Source organism: Sceloporus undulatus, chromosome 2, assembly GCF_019175285.1.
Source record: "Sceloporus undulatus isolate JIND9_A2432 ecotype Alabama chromosome 2, SceUnd_v1.1, whole genome shotgun sequence".
Taxonomy (NCBI): Eukaryota; Metazoa; Chordata; class Lepidosauria; order Squamata; family Phrynosomatidae; genus Sceloporus; species Sceloporus undulatus.
Genome location: NC_056523.1, coordinates 178,547,147 through 178,563,990, shown reverse-complemented (window position 1 = coordinate 178,563,990; position 16,844 = coordinate 178,547,147). Strand labels below are relative to the sequence as shown.

General features: G+C 38.3%; 1 protein-coding gene across 2 annotated transcripts in view; it reads right to left on the bottom strand.

Moving 5' to 3' along the window:
- B4GALNT1 (beta-1,4-N-acetyl-galactosaminyltransferase 1) overlaps window positions 1–16,844 on the bottom strand; it is a 70,109-nt gene that overhangs the window by 5,937 nt on the left and 47,328 nt on the right. The window contains exons 7-9 of one of the 2 annotated variants that reach the window (XM_042449034.1): window positions 5,585–5,692; window positions 3,749–3,939; window positions 2,318–2,458 (exon numbers count right to left, since the gene is read on the bottom strand). In XM_042449034.1, the coding sequence (XP_042304968.1) occupies window positions 2,318–2,458; window positions 3,749–3,939; window positions 5,585–5,692 (440 nt within the window). The remainder of the gene's footprint in view (window positions 1–2,317; window positions 2,459–3,748; window positions 3,940–5,584; window positions 5,693–16,844) is intronic. The other variant, XM_042449035.1, reaches the window with a different exon arrangement.

Genomic DNA, 16,844 nt, shown 5'->3' with positions numbered 1-16,844 from the left:
TTGCTGGGATGAGATTTGGAGGCACTGTTTTATAGTGGCTCCTTTCCTTCCTGGAGGGGTGAACCCAGGAGATGGTTCTGGAAGAATTCTACTCAAACCCATGGACATTGCCACAGGTTTCCTCAAGGTTCTGTTTTGTTTCACATGCTTATTTTAATACATACATGAAATCACTGGGAGAGGTTGTTCAGAGTTTTAGTGTGTAGTGCCATCAATATGCAGAAGACACCCATCTTTACTAAGCTTTTCCATCCCAATCCAAGGAGGCTATCCTGGTCTTAAACCAGTGTTTGTCATCCAGTAATGGACTGGATGAGGGTAAACAAACTGAAACTTAATGCAGGCAAGACAGAGGTGCTCCTGATCAGTCAAAAGGCAGATCAGGGAACAGGGATTCAGCTTGTGTTAGATGGGGTCACACTCCCCCTAAAGATACAAGTCCACAGTTTGGGTATACGCCTAGACTCAGCTTTGAACCTTGAGGTATAGATTTTTGTGGTGGCCAGGAGTGCTTTTGCTCATTTAAAACTTGTGTGGCAACTGTATGTGTTTCTTGACATACCAGATCTGGCCACAGTGGTACATGCCTTAATTACATCCCATTTGTACCACTATTACAAGTTGCCATAAGTCATAAATGACTTGAAGGCAAACAACAACAATCCACTCTACATGGTGCTGCCTTTGAAGAGGTTTTGGAAACTTAACATTTAAACAGTTGTAGCCACAGCACAAACTGGGGCAGGGACCATGCTACTCCCCTGTTTAAATAACTCCACTAGTTCACAATTTGTTTCCAGGCAAAACTGAAAGTGCTGATTATGACCTATAAAGCTCTCTATAGCTCAGATTCAGGTAAGCCTGAGGGCAGGGAAATGTCTAATTTACAAATTGTAAGCCACTCTGACAGCCTTGGCTGAAGAGCGGGGTATTAATAATAATAATAATAATAATTATTATTATTATTATTATTATTATTATCTGGCAGGCCATGTCTCCCCAAGTATACCTACTCCCACTCTATTCTGCTTTGGTCAGGCCCCACCTAGAATATTGTGTCCAGTTCTGGGCGCCACAATTCAGAAAGGACATTGAGAAACTGGAGCGTGTCCAAAGGGGGGGCGGCAAAAATGGTGAAAGGTCTGGAAACCATGCCCTACGAGGAATGCCTTAGGGAGCTGGGGATGTTTAGCCTGGAGAAAAGAAGGTTAAGAGGTGATATGATAGCCCTGTTTAAATATTTGAAAGGATGTCATATTGAAGAGGGAGCAAGCTTGTTTTCTGCTGCTCCAGAGAACAGCACCCGGAACAATGGAGGCAAGCTACAGGAAAAGAGATTCCACCTGAACATTAGGAGGAACTTCCTGACAGTAAGGGCTGTTCGACAGTGGAATGCACTCCCTCGGAGGGTGATAGAGCCTCCTTCCTTGGAGGTCTTTAAACAGAGGCTGGATGGCCATCTGTCATGGATGCTTTGATTTGGATTTCCTGCATGGCAGGGGGTTGGACTGGATGGCCCTAGTGGTCTCTTCCAACTCTACGATTCTATGATTCTATGATTCTACTCAGCCATGACATTATCAGGAGAGGCCCTTTTCTCAGTTCCACCTCCTTCACAAGCATAGTTAGTGGGGATGCGGGAGAGGCAGCACCTAGACACTGGATCTCCTTTCTCAGGGTGGACAGAATGACAACCTCCCTCCTGTCCTTCCATCAGCAGGGAAAAAAATTATTCTGACAGGCTTTTTAATACAGAAAGATTTTAAAGAATGGGCTAAGATAGTTTTTTTGTGGGTTTTTCGGCTATGTGGCCATGTTCTGGAAGTTTATTCCTGACATTTCGCTAGCATCTGTGGTTGGCATCTTCAGAGAATGCTAGCACGGAAATGAGTGGGATGGATACACACACACACACACACACACACTGTGTGACCCCTTGTTGAGAGGCAGTGATTTACACATGTTGTTCTGTTGCTGAACAACATGGACTAAGAGAAGCTGAATTATTTTAAACTGTACTGATTTTAATAGTTTTAAAAACCTTTTAATTGCATTTTATTTGTTTAACTAGATATTTCAACTGTTTTAAAATTGTGACTAGTTTAATTCTATTTTAATGTTCATTTTTTGTATGTTTTAACTGTAATGGAAAGTCAGCATGAGTCTCAATTTTGAGAGGAAAGTGGGATACAAATAAATAAATATAATAATAATAATAATAATAATAATAATAATAATAATAATAATAATAATGAAGATGTCTGCTTGTTTCTTAAGGTGGAGGAAAGTTCTAGAATCAAGAAGGAAAGGCACTCACCAGATCCAGGGTTGTTTTCTCAAGAACATCTACTAGCTTCTCCACTTTGGTGCGGGGTGTGAAAATGAAATCATCATCCACCCACAGAACATATTTGGTGGTCACCTGGGATATAGCAAGGTTCCTGCCAGCAAACCAGCCCTAGAAAGACAGAGCCCAAGAGAAGATTTCTTTAAAAACCACTCAGGGGACTGCCCAGTACTTCCCATCCAAAACCCCCCAAATACAACCACTGCTGCTAGCAAATTTTGCTATGATGTTCTAATTACCACTATTTATCATTTAACACTGTCAGTTCCACCACTGAGCATTGTATCTCTTTATTGGATTTCATGAACATTGGGCTGCTCACCTGGCCCCCTACTAGAATCTTGGGGGGGGGGGATTTGGATTCCATTTCCCATAATCTCCCAGTCAGCATGCTGGCCAAGGGATTCAGGAATTGTAGTTCCCTGTTATCAGCAACCCCATTCTCTCTCTCTATTGGCAACCGGAAAGCCAGCATGGCATAGTGCATTTGATGGTGGTGGGTAACTAAATTGTGATACAGGTTGAGTCTCCCTTATTTTAAATACCTGGGACCAGGTGGTTTAGATTTTGGTTTTTTCAGATTTTGGAATATTTGCATAATATTCTTGGAGATGGCACCCAAATCTAAACATGAAATTCGTTTATGTTTCATATGCACATTGTAAACATAGCCTGAAGTTAATTTTATACACAATATTTGGTGCACAAAACAAAGTTTGTGTACACTGAACCATCAGAAAGCAAAGGTGTTAGTATCCTAGGCACCATGTGGATAATTTTAGATTTTGAAGTATCTCAGATGTTGGAATTCTCGATAAGGGATGCTCAACATGTAATATAATTTCCCCTCATTCCCCCATCATTTATTTTGGATCACAAAAATAAGACAATGCCCAACACAAATGCACAGGAAAGCTGACCCATCTTAAGAGAATTCAAAGATATACCAGTGTTAGTCTGTAAAATCAGTATATAAAGAGATCTTGTAGTGCCTTTGAGAAAGCAAGTTGGCAGCATGAGCTTTTGTAGTCTTAAGTCTACTTCCAAATGCATCTGATAAAGTCTACAAAAGCTCATGCTGCCAACTTCTTTCTTTCAGTTACGGTAGTCTCAAAGGTGCTACATAATCTCTTTACATACCTTAGTAAGAGAGGCATTCATTACACCCTCTCCTTCCCTTTTCAGGAGCTTTCCAAGAGTATGTTTCTTACCTAATGTAGGGCCAGGGAACATGTCATCCTCTGGCTGCCTTTGGGTTCTAACTCCCACAGCCCCAACCAACACAATGGGAATTGTCCCAACATCATCTGGAGGATCACAGGTTCCTCAGCCTTGCCCTATTAGAGCACATCTCATAGGATTCTGCAGAACATGTAGGAAGACCAAGTTCTGAAAGCCTACCTTGCCAAATGGCATGAAGTACTGTTCAATGTGTGGGCCCTGCACATGTTCAGTATCTTTGCTGTCATCGGCGATGATGATGGTCACTGTAGGGTAAAATTTTCGGATGCTGTCGATCAGGGTCCGCAACTTGTCGTAGCGCAAGAAGGTCTTAGTTGCTATGGTGACCAGGGCACTGATATTGTATTCTACTAGGGAGAAAAATACAGAAGGGATTGGCAGAATTCTGCATGCAGAAGGAAAACTTCCACAGGGCCTCAAGAAGGAGAAAGTCAGATAAAAGTGGGTGCAGAAACTGGCATTCTTCACAGCATAGAATTTTTAGGTTACAAGGACAGCCTGTTACTTTGTTTTCAGAGACGTAAATATGTTAATCTCTTGTAGAATAAAAAGCTGCGAGAAAGAAAGCCAATGTGACATAGTAGTTTAAGCGTTGGACTACAACTCTGAAGACCAGGATTTGAATCCCTGCTCATCCATGAAACCCACTGGGTGACCTTGGGTAAGTTTCATGCTCTCAGCCTCTGGGGAATTAATGCCAAACCTCCTCTGAACAATTATTGCCAAGAAAACACCATGATAGGTTTGCCTTAGGGTCACTGTAAGTTAGACATGACTTGAAAGCACACAACACACACAAGAAAGGAGGGGGAAAAGAAAAGAAAAATAAATATGACAGCACCTTTAAGACTAACTGTTTTTTATTTTTGCATGATCCTTTGTGGGTATAAACCCACTTCTTTGGATACAGTACAGACTACTTTCTTCCCCTTTCCTTTTTCCTTTTAAAATTTTATTTTATTTAATTTATAAGATTTATACACTGCCCCTCTACACTCTGTCCAAGGCTAATTTCCAAGTAAAAAGGCATCTTCTTGGTGCCAAGAGGAAAACAGCAAAACCACTAAGCAAACCATCCTAGTAACACAAGCAAAGCAATTCCATTAGAGGTGCCAGACAGAAAACTGGAGATGACTCTTGTCTCTTTAATGGTTACGTAGAAGAAGGAATTGTAGCCAGTGTAGTGGTGTGAGCGTTGGACTATGACTCTGGAGACAAGTGTTCATATCCTGTTTCAGTCAAGTAAACCCACTAGGTGACCTTGGGCAAATCACACTCTCTCAGCCTCAGAACATCGCTATGGCAAACCTCTTCTGATGAAACTTGCAAAGAAATCCCCATGATAGGCAAGCATTAGGACAGCCATGTAAGAAACAATTTGAAGGCACACAGCAACAGAAGAGTGAATCACAACAGTTGTTATTTGCAACGTGGCTGCAGGACAAGCAAGACCTGCTGCAATTCCCTCTTCTACAGAACCATTAAAGGAACAAGGATTATTTCTAATATTCATTCCTGCAACCTTGAGTGCAGGGTGCTACCACAGCATCTTTCTATAATGTGATGCTCATATTAGCCACTAGAGAGCAAGAGAGGTCCTGAAAAGGTGCACCACAAAGCACAATGCTTACTATACATAGTTGCTCATATCACAACAAAACAGATGCTGTTGGTGGGCAGTGATTAAAGGCATGTCTGTAGAAATTTCTATCAAAGTTTTGGTCAAAGTTCTTCTCCAGCCATGAAACAAGTGGAACAATGAATGAGAGAGAGAGAGAGAGAGAGAGAGAGAGAGGAAGGAAGGAAGGAAGGAAGGAAGGAAGGAAGGTAGGTTCATCTGATCATGTGCAGGGTGCTGGGAGGAGAGAAGCACCCTGCATATGATCAGATGAACCTTTGTTTTATGTCTCCCTGCAGAAGGGCTTCAAAAGTCAGGCCTTGCCTGTTTCATTCCCCAATGAACTCTGTCCATCTAGAGTCATCAAATGTGCTCACCTCCATTGTTCCCTCCATTGGAGGATCCTGGATTGTAGAGTCTGGGGGTAGGCGCATGACGGATGCGAATGGTGAAAGTTGCATGATGCTCATCGGTAGAAAACTGCACTGGAAAACAGAGGAAGAGGCAGACCACCAGTTTAGGACTGCCTTCACTTATGTAAAGAGGAAGACATCACTACAGTCGGTCCTTCTTATACATGGATTTTTTATACACGGATTTAAGCATACACGGTTTGAAAATGTTCCAAAAAAGTATAAATTTACCTTGATGTTCCACTTTTTATTAGGGACACCATTTTGCTATGTCATTATACTTAATGGGACTTGAGCATACACGGATTTTGTTATACACAGGGGATCTTGGAACCAAACCCCAGCGTATAACAAGGATCCACTGTACTATGACTGTTTCTCACCTAGAGAGTGAGAGTGCATCTACACTGTAAAATGCAGTTTGACACCACTTTAAATGCTGTAGGTTCATCTTATGGAATCCTGAGATATGTAGTTTTACTTTATCCTCTTCTGCTGAAGTGTTCTGATATCTCACAAAACTAAAGATCCCAGGATTCTGTAGGATGGAACAATGGCAGTTAAAGTGATGTCTAACTGCATTCTTTCTACACTGAAGATGCACCCTGAGATTTCTCCACCATTTATACCTACTTGAAGCACAAGAGCACATTTCCCACATGGTCAAGGGAGCATATTTGTAAGAGCTGGCAGATAACAATGGCCAAGAGTTTTCATGTCAGGCATGAACTGAGTAGTTGGCTTTATCCAAACAAATACTGTCTTTATTCTCAACACCCACTTGCATCTGCAATGTAGGAACAAAAGAACAAGGCAACCACGCAAGGCTGTTGCCAAGGATTGTGGAGATAATGTACATAAAGTACTTTGGTACTATTACATAACAAACAAACAAAAAAGGATCACAACTTGGGGTGATATGGCAGTTGTGGAAAGAGTGCATTAAGAATTAAATTTTAAAAAACTACCAATATTGTAGTGCTACACTTAGAACACAATAGCAATTTCATTCAGATGTTTTATCACAATGTTTGAAATCGCTCCCAGAGTACCCCTGGAACCATAGTTGCTTTCTTTTCTCCAAATAAAGATATTATAGATGTGGCAATCCCTGGGGACAGCAAAGTCCAGGATAAAAACAAAGGGTCATGCAATATTTATTTCTTTTTTATTTTTTGAAGGGTATCCCTCTTTTATTTATTTATTTTTTTAAATATTTTTGCTTTTTTTGTTCTTTGAAATCTGTGAAACTTGTATTTGCAGTCTACTCATCTTCTGTTAGGGAATAAACACAAAGTTCTGAACTGCAGCGTAAGCATTGTCACAAAAATTCTGCCTGCCTTTGAGAGAGAGAGCAGTTTAAAGAGTGGCTATAGGTGTCTAAGGGGAAGATGGAATCTCTGTAAAGTCTGTCTTTCAAAAAAGTTACTTTGCTTCTCAGGCTGAAAACCATTTCAATTTATCTTTATTTTATTGTATTTTGAAGTAAAAGACAGTAGAAATAAACATACAAAAAAGACATACATACAAACAACATAATTTCACAAACAACAACAGAAAAAAAATTATTTCCAAATATTAATTTTTCTATCAATCAACTTCCAAGTCTCCCTTCTAGTGCCAGATTACATAACTTTCACAAGAGGTTCACATAACTTAACAAAAAGAAATCTCTTTTACCATCATTATTTTTATATTAAATAGTACCACCAGAAATTAAAAGCAAATAGGAAATAAAATAATGGAATATAAATTTCAAAATTTTCATAATTGCTGGGAAATGCCTATAATATACTTATTATATACATATATTCAAATACAAATCTACACAATACCATTCTTCTTTCACTTTATCTATCACCTTATCCTGCAGAGCGGCTGTTAACAAATCAAGATTTCTAACTTCTTTCAATTTGGATATCCAGACATCTATTTTGGGACAGTGTGGACTTTTCCAACATTGTGCAAATAAAATTCTAGCCAATGTAATCATATATAAAATTATCTTTGAATATTTCATCTCTGTGACCTTATCTAGTTTATTGGTCATATTTAGCAAAAATAATAATGGATCAAAAGGAATATCAGTACATATTATCTCCACCATTTTGCTATGAATATTTTTCCAGTACTCAGTAGATATTGAACATGCCCACCAAGAGTGGAAGAAAGTTCCTTCTTTAATACCACATTTCCAACACTTAACGCATCCCGTTTTATAAATCTTATTAATCTTAGTAGGAGTCAGATACCACCTATATAACATCTTCACATAATTCTCCTTATAATTTTGGCAGGCGGTAAAATTTTTTGTTACCCTCCAGGATTTTTCCCATTCTTCAAATTTAATAGGGCTCCCCACATCTTGAGCCCACCTAATCATTGTGTGTTTTATGATCTCATTCTCTAGGTTCCTTTCTTTAAGAGATTTGTAATACATCAATAAATGTTTCCCTTTTTTATCTTCTATGATAATATCCAAATCATTCTTCACAGTAGTAATACCCATTTTGTCTAAATCGGTTTTGAATCTACTACTTAATTGGAGGTATAAATACCATTCAATCTTAAATCCCAACAGGCTTAGTTGTTCCCTGGTTTTCATAATATATTGCCTTTTATCATTCGTGTCTATTAAATCTCCATATCTTATCCACCTTGATGAGTTATCCTTAGTTCTATTATAAAAAGCTTCTTGTGGAGAAACCCAATATGGAAGATTGGTATAATAAATCTTTTTAATTTTAATCCAAACCCATAATAAAGATCTTCTAATAAAGTGATGTATAAACTCTTTATGTTCGTTGCACTTCCCAAACCACAGATAAGCGTGTAATCCATACCTCAGGTCACAATTTTCTAAGTTCAGCATTTTATCATTAGTTAAAGAAAACCAATTTTCTAGCCAGCATAAACAAGCAGCAAAATAATACAGCTTGAGATTTGGGAGTGCACAGCCCCCTCTTTCCCAGTCGTCCGTCAGAATTTTCCATTTTATCCTAGCGCGTTTCCCTTCCCACAAAAATTTAGAAAGTTCCTTCTGCCATATCACAAAATAATTTTCAGCAGAAATAATCGGAAGATTTAGAAAAAGATAAATAAATCTGGGAAGAATATTCATTTTTATGGCAGCTATTCTACCAGAGAAAGATAGGTGAAGATTGGACCAAGAAATCAGATCACTTTTAACATTCTTCCAGAGAGTGCCATAATTATTAGGAAACAAATCGATATTTCTATTTGTAATATAGATTCCCAAATATTTTGCTTTTTTACTCACTTTATATCCAGATACATTTGTTAATAAGTTATCTTCCTCAACCGTAAGATTTTTGGTTATAAATGTAGTCTTTGCATGGTTGATTTTTAGGCCTGAATGATCTGCATAGACTTGAAATATCTTATTAAGATATCCAACAGTATGTATCGGATCTTCCAAAAAACAAATCAAATCGTCCGCAAATGCCCTTACTTTGTAGATATAATTTTTAATTTTTACTCCCTTTAGAAAAGAATCCTCTCTGATTCTATTAAGCAGGACTTCAAAGGCCATAATAAACAAAATTGGAGACAGAGGGCATCCTTGCCTAGTACCTCGTTTTATACTAACATATTCTGTTTTTTCATTATTCACAAGGAGTTGGGCTCTTTGCTTCTGATATATTGATGAAATCCACGTATACATGTTTGGCCCCATATTCACATTATTCAGCAATTCAAGTAGGAAAGACCAGCTTAACCTGTCAAAGGCCTTTTCTTCATCTATTAGTAATAATGCCAGTTTTTTTATCATTATGACGCTCAAAGTAGTCTATAATATTTATTACCACCCTCACATTGTCTCTAATCTGACGTTTTGGAAGGAACCCACATTGATCTTCATGGATATGATTAACTAATACTTTCTTGAGTCTTTCCGCTAATACCTTCGTATAGATCTTATAATCTGAGTTTGTTAAAGAAATCGGTCTATAATTACCTAAATCGGTTTTGTTATCCTTGTTTTTAGATATTAAAGAGATTAACGCGTCATTCCAAGATTCAGGTATACCATATACATGTACATCATTTATAGTATCTTTTAAGTGAGGGACCAAAATCTCTTCCATTTTTTTATTGTAGACCATTGATAACCCATCGGGTCCCGGGGCTTTATCAGATTTCATACTCCTAATTACAGAAATGATCTCTTCCGCTGTAATCTCTAAATCTAGGTAATTTCTTTCAAACTCATTTAGTTTCATCACATTTTGTTTCTTAATATATTCCTTGATATTCTCTCTTTTGTTTTGATCAGATTCAAAACTACTATATATTTCTTCAAAGTAATTCTTAAACAATTTCTTAATATCTTCTTGGAATGTATAAGTTTTGCCTGAATGCTTAATTTCCATTATAATTCTATTATCCCTTGATTTTCTTAACTTAAAAGCTAGCAACTTCCCAGCTTTGTTCCCATTCTCAAAATGTTTTTGTCTCATATAGAGTAGCTTTTTCTTTACCTCTTCAATTTCCAGTGCTTTCAGATCATGTTTAATAACTTCAAATTTAATTTTTAAATTCTTATCACCACTAAGTTTCCACTTTTTCTCGATCTCTACTAAGGCTTTTTTCAAATCTATAATTCTTTTCAAATTTTTCTTCCTTTTTTCGGAATTAAGTTGAATCAATATACCCCTTACAACCGCCTTACTAGCATCCCATAAGATTTTGTTACTGATATTCTCCGTCTTATTTTCTTTGAAATATAATTTCAACGAGTGTTTTACCTTTTCAATAACAGCCTCATCATTCAGTAAATCCCTCGGTAATTTCCAAGAATACTCTACTCTTTTTTCAAAAAGCTTCAAAGTTATTAAGTTGTGGTCAGAGAGAGTATTTGGTTCAATATCCATAGCCTGAATATAAGGGAGAATCTTTCTTGATGCTAAAAAAAAGATCAATTCTTGACCACGAGTCATGTGCTTCTGAATAGTAAGTATAATTTTTACTTGCTTGATATTTATACCGCCAAATATCCTCCATTGCATAATCGTCCTTAAGACAAAAAAAAAAGACTTAGGTAATCTACCCTGATTTTTCTTTATCAAATTATTTCTATTTGACTTCCTATCAATCTTTGGACATATCACAGCATTAAAGTCTCCCATCAGTAGGACATTTTCGTGATCAGTTTGTTTAAGATCTTCATGTAATCTTACATAAAAGTGGTCTTTATTATCGCTTGGGGCATAAATTCCCACAACCAAAACTGTCATACCATTTAACTTAACTTCCACAGCTACATATGATCCGTTATTATCCTTAAAAATCTCTTTCGATTCTAGTTTTTTATTAATGTAGACTGCCACACCTCTTCTCTTAGCATCCAATAAAGAGCAAAAACAACTCCCTAATTTAGGGTTTCTTAAAAGTAGGTCCGGCATCCCGTTTCTTCTAATTTTGATTTCCTGTATACAAACAATATCACCTCTAAGTTTTTCCAAAGAATGGAATACACGACTTCTTTTAAATTTTGAATTAATTCCTTTAAAGTTCCAGGAAATAATTTTTACCACCATTTTAGATAAGACTTCCTAATCCAATAAAGACAGGCAAGAGGAGAAAATTAAAGAGAATTTTATTAATAAAATAGTTTAATTACTTGTTAATTCACACAATTACTACTGAGGCCCTCTTTTGATTCTTGGTCACTAAATTAAGGGAAAGGAGATTTAAGGAAAGACTTCCTTTAAATCTTTTTCTTTTTAATTAGAAGGCTCCTAATAGGTTTTCACTTGATTCCAGTTGTCTTATTTCCTTATTGCTCTGACTCACTTGACCTTCAATAACCTCCAGATCCTTTCCACTATTTATTCCCTCTTTAGGTTCAGTATTTCGTTGTTCACTCGGTTTCCATTCTCTCATCCGGAACCGATTTGATCCAAAAACATCCTTGTTGTCTTTATAGTCCTTTCTTATTCTATCTTCCATCTCTTTAGCTTTTTCAATATTATCAATCTTGTGTCTTTTCTGACGGTAAGTAAAGGAGAGGCCTTCAAGTCTCTCCCACCTAAAGTCAATTCCCAAATTCTTCAGAATATTAACTAAAGTTCTGTATTTTTGACGAGACAGCATTACAACTGGTGGAATATCTTTAAAGATCTTAGCTTCTTTATCCTCTATAATCAATTTGTTATTGTAGCTATTCTGAATTATCATATCTCTAATCCTAGATCTCACACAGCATACTACAATATCCCTTGGCAAATTCTTGTCTTTTGCTTGATTAGATTGGATCCTGAAGATTTTATCTATTTCCCATTCTGTCCTTTCCAAAGTGAAACCTATGAATTCGGCTAAAGATGGGACAATGCGTTCAAATAGATTTTCCCCGGGTTTTTCACTGACCCCTCTGATTTTAATTTATTTTTCCCTATACTTTAATTCTTGATTTAGATCTTTCCAATATTGTTGCTCCTGTTTTTGTACCAAATCCATATTAGATTTTTCCAATTCCAATGTTTTAATTTTATAAGTATCTAAATCCTTTTGAGTTTTGGATACGTCAGTTGAAATTTTGTCCATTCTCTTCCCTAAAATATCTAATTCCTTCTTTAAGTCTTTCCTAATCTCAGATCTAGTTTCCTTAATTTCAGATCTCGTCTCCTTAATTTCTTTTCTAGTTTCCTGACTTGCTTCCTTGATATCCTCTTTCAATTCTGATCTTAATTCTTTCATTTCTTGTCTAATTTTTCTGATTTCATCCAATAGCAAAATGTTAGGATCTGTGACCTTGATGCTATCTTCCAATGATCCCCGCCTTTGGGTTGTTAGCTGCAATTGACTTTGAGTTAGATTTTTCTTTGGTTGTGCCATATTACTACTATGTTCTTTCTAAAAGATAATAGGGGGAAAAAAGAGATAAATCAAGATAAGGGATAAGGGAAAGAAGAGAACAGGAGACGGGTGCAGTACGATGGCAAGCGAAGCAACGTCAATTATGAACTATAAGTCTCCTAGAGATTTTTGACAAGCTACTTCATAATACTTTATGTATTATAACAGTCCTTATATCCTTATTTTAGTTCTAAAGTAACTAAAGAGAATAGTAAACTTAGAATAAAGAAACTATATTGCATTAGTAAAGCAGTCTGGGAGACTCGCAACAATGTATTATTAACAAATTAACAAATTTCCTTCTTGGCTTACAGTGTCAAAATTCACTTTCAGTGACTACAAAAGCTATAGGATTATTTCTATTTCTTCTATCAGATTTACCCTGATTACTAAGATTAATCTTTATCTAATTACATTAACACCTATAGAATAAAAATCCCCCCCCCAAAAAAAAACACTAAGAGATTTCAAGGAAGTAAATTTGGTCTTACAGCTTCTTTTCTTCGAACAGAACTTCTAGTGTCCATATATAAGTAGTCACTTAATAGTGTTCTTAATACAATAAAGTCCAATCCTAGGGCTCTTATACTGTATCCAAATAAAAGAGAGAGTTGAAGTCAGATCTCTGCTTCTTAATTAGTAGTTTCCAGATTCCAATAGTGTCTTCTTCTTTGAACAAGTTAGAGTCTCTTGCTCTTACCCCAACTCTCCATAGGGATCTCCAAGCCACCAATAAAGAAGAAAAAAGTTAAACAAATCCTCAGCGTTTTCTGACACTCTGTGATATCTTTCTCTCACATAAAATGTTAAACCATCCTCCACAGTACACAGCTTTGCTTGGAGTTCAATTCACAATAGAAGAAATACAACAATAACAACAATGATGTTGCTACAGTCCAATTGTATGTTCAATTCGACCTCCATACCAAGCTTCACCAAAGTTACACAGAGCTTCTCAATCTCCATCAAAGATTAGATAATAGTCCAAATTAATAAAGATTCCAAGAAAAGAGGCTTTTAAGTCATTCCTCCACTTCTGCCCTGTTAAACAAATACACTCCTTCGCCGCCCTTCAGAATGCTGATGATTGATGCTGCTAGCTGCTCCTTAGCTGCACCTTGGGCTGCGCCGCGGCTTTTTTCCTGTTCCCCCTTTGCCTCCTTCCAATTAATTTAAGAGGCTTCAAGTGTCTTCTCCAAAACAGATAGCCTTCTTTTCTCAAAAAGATAAGGATAGCTTTGCCAGCTCCACGAAAAAAAAAAACACCAGCGAACCTCAAACAAGGCACTCAAAAGGAAAACTTCATCTACTCAGCTCCAATGCTTCAATCAAGGTTAAGGTGAGTGTGGGCTTCATGCCTGCCGTTGAAACGGCTACAGCTGCGGGAGGCGTTAGTTCTTCGACCTAAAGAAGCGGCATACAAGGGGGGGGAGAATTCTCCAACCCCCAAAGCCTGCCTCAAGGTCCCCAACGAACTAATTACGATGCCTTCTTATATCAAAGATAGGCATGGACGGGTTGAAGGCAGCCCCGTTCCACCAAGAACCGCAACCGTGGAGACGCTGTCAGGAGCAGCCCTGACCTGCGTCCTCCTGCAACACCAGCACACCGGAAGTTCGGCTGAAAACCATTTCATACTCACTTCCCTAGGAGTAAGCTCCAATAAACACACTGAGATATACATGTGAGTAGATATGTATAAGTCTGTACTGTTGACTTTTTTTAAAAAAAGGAAGTCAATTGAAAAGTGGGATGTTTTATTTCTACACATCTTCAGAAATACTGTTAGTCAGATCTATTTTTGACCTGTTCCTTTCCCAGTGGAAAGGAACTTCGGAGAGGTGTATTGCTTATTTCGATCATGTCACTGCAATATACAGTATGAGATGAGAGAGGTGTAAGCACCTTCAAGTTGTCCATCATGTTATGATGACCCCATGAATTTCATAGAGCTTTCTTAGCCAAGGAGTACTCAGGGGTGGTCTGCTATTTCCTTCCTCTGAAATGTATCTTACCGCATCTAGTAGTCCTTTGCAGTCTCTCATCCAAGTACTAACCAGGCCTCATCCTGCTTAGTTTCCAAGATTAGATGGGATCTGGTACAAGCAGGATATTTAGGTAACTTCATTTTATAGTATAGCTGCTACTAATGAAGTTTACCAGTAATTTCAGAATATGCAAAGCATACGTTAGTTTTATAATGGAGTTTATCACACAGGAGGAATTTTTCTTAATTTTGAATGAAAAGAAAGTGGGGCCAGAACACATTCACATAAATTCGCTGAACTAGTGAATTCATGTGAATGTGAATTGCATTTGAACTGACTTCCCATTGCCCAAAAATAGCTTGCCATTGCCCAAAATTGCCTGTGTTAGTCGATCACGATCAGTCGATGTTAAAGCCCATGATTATGTTCGGATTGCCATTGGATTATACTTCCAATTTCCCTTGTCTGATAGACTCCAATCTTTATAGCAATCTGTCCTAATGCTGAGTCAGGTATACAGGGCATTCAGGTGAACTGCCCTGAATTTCTGTTTAAATTACTAGAATTATGTTTATAGTAGCATAAATTACTTTAAATCAGCATACACACATTGCAAATTCTGTCCTCCTTTGGGTGCTCATTCTATGAAAGAGAGGCCCTGTTTAGCAAAAGACTTCATCCCTTTATTTTTGTAGAGGTCGGCACATAAAAAGGTGCAATAAGGATAGCCAGGTGAGCAACTGGATATTTCCAAAAGGCCATCCACAGCATGTTCCCAAGGCAAGCCCAACATGAGAGGCAGAGCCACACAAGAGCGACTGCTGTAACAGAGGTGGAAATTTAATTCACAGCATGAGGCATAGCATGATCTCTTGCCCTCCCTTCTCTTGGCAAAGCACTCACCAGGAAAAGTTGAGGAGGTCTGCATGACATCACAGCACCGCAGAGTGCCTCCTTTCATTTGGCAAAAGTCACTCAAAAGAGGGAGCCCCCCTCCTCTCTTGGCAAGCATTTTTGTCAAGTAAGAGGGACAGACATGCTTTGGCTACAAAGAGCTTTTGTTTTTCTGGGACAGCAATGCTTTTAGAGAAAGAAACACACACAGAGACACCTCTCAAACTGGCACTTTGACCCGGAAAAACAAACCTTGTAAAAATTACATTTAAATCAGTTTGGAAAGACAATTTGCTTTGCTCTCTTGCCTAAGATATCACTTAGTGATGCCCCATTCTTCTCATCCAGCCTTACCCAACCCAGCGCCCTCCAGATGCAGTGCATTACAACCCCCATCCTCTCCAGCCAGCCTTGCTAGTCTAATGCATTCAGGAGGGCTAAAGTTGGGGATGTCTGCCTGAATAATCCACCCACACTTGCCAGCACTGTACCTAGAATTTCTTTCTCTGCCAGCCACCCTTCTCTGCATGTCTGCTGTTACCATGAAGTGCGAACCTCATAATGGATGCTTGGTTGGTAACCTACTGTCTGCATATTTCCATGGCCCAGATTCAATTAAGATGAACTCTGCTAGCCCTGCAGGACTAGGAAGAGCCGTTGACACATCCTGAGAACTTCTGTGTCCAGTACAGGTTGCTGTGAATCCTGGCCATGAGGGTGAATGTCAACAGGACCTTTCCTGCAGGTTTGTACAGAAGCAAGTCCCAGTGATTTGATCTGGGACTGACATCCTAGAAAGCATGCTTGGAAATCACAATTTCTTCAGGGACACTTTGCTGGCTCTGGGCCTGTTATTTCTGATTTTCTAGGTCACCCTCAAAGGGCCCCTTTGCTTTTGTCAACACCACATTGTTAAGCCTCAGTCCTGGTGATAAGTCAGCAATTCAACCAACCTAGAAGCACTGGGGGGGGGGGGACAAACAGCCAGCACAGATGAGGGGGGTCATTCCCTCCCACAGTTGTCATTCCAGAGAAGCTTGGAAGTTTTCTGCAGTGCTCTCCGAGAGGCTATAATTCCAATCATCCCCAACAAATAGGTGAGGATGATGGAACTTGTAGTCACTGATATTAACAGTGATCAAATTTACGAGGGCTGCTTGGTGACTCTGTCCTTTTCCTGACTGGCTAATGATTTGTCCTCTCTTCACATACAGTAGCTATTTATTTTTTTCAACTGTTTGCCCTATTGTAGCTCAGGCCCTCAGGGTGAGAACTGTCCCATTAAAAATAGCAGCAAACAAACTAAAACAGAGTACGCTCATCCCTCCACATTTACAGCTTTGATTATTCACAGATTTTATTAATATGTTCTCTCTAGGAATATCTAGGTCCTCCAGTGCAACTCTATGGTCAACTTTAACCAAACGTCGCACTGAAGGACCTACCTTAATAGCGAGATAGGC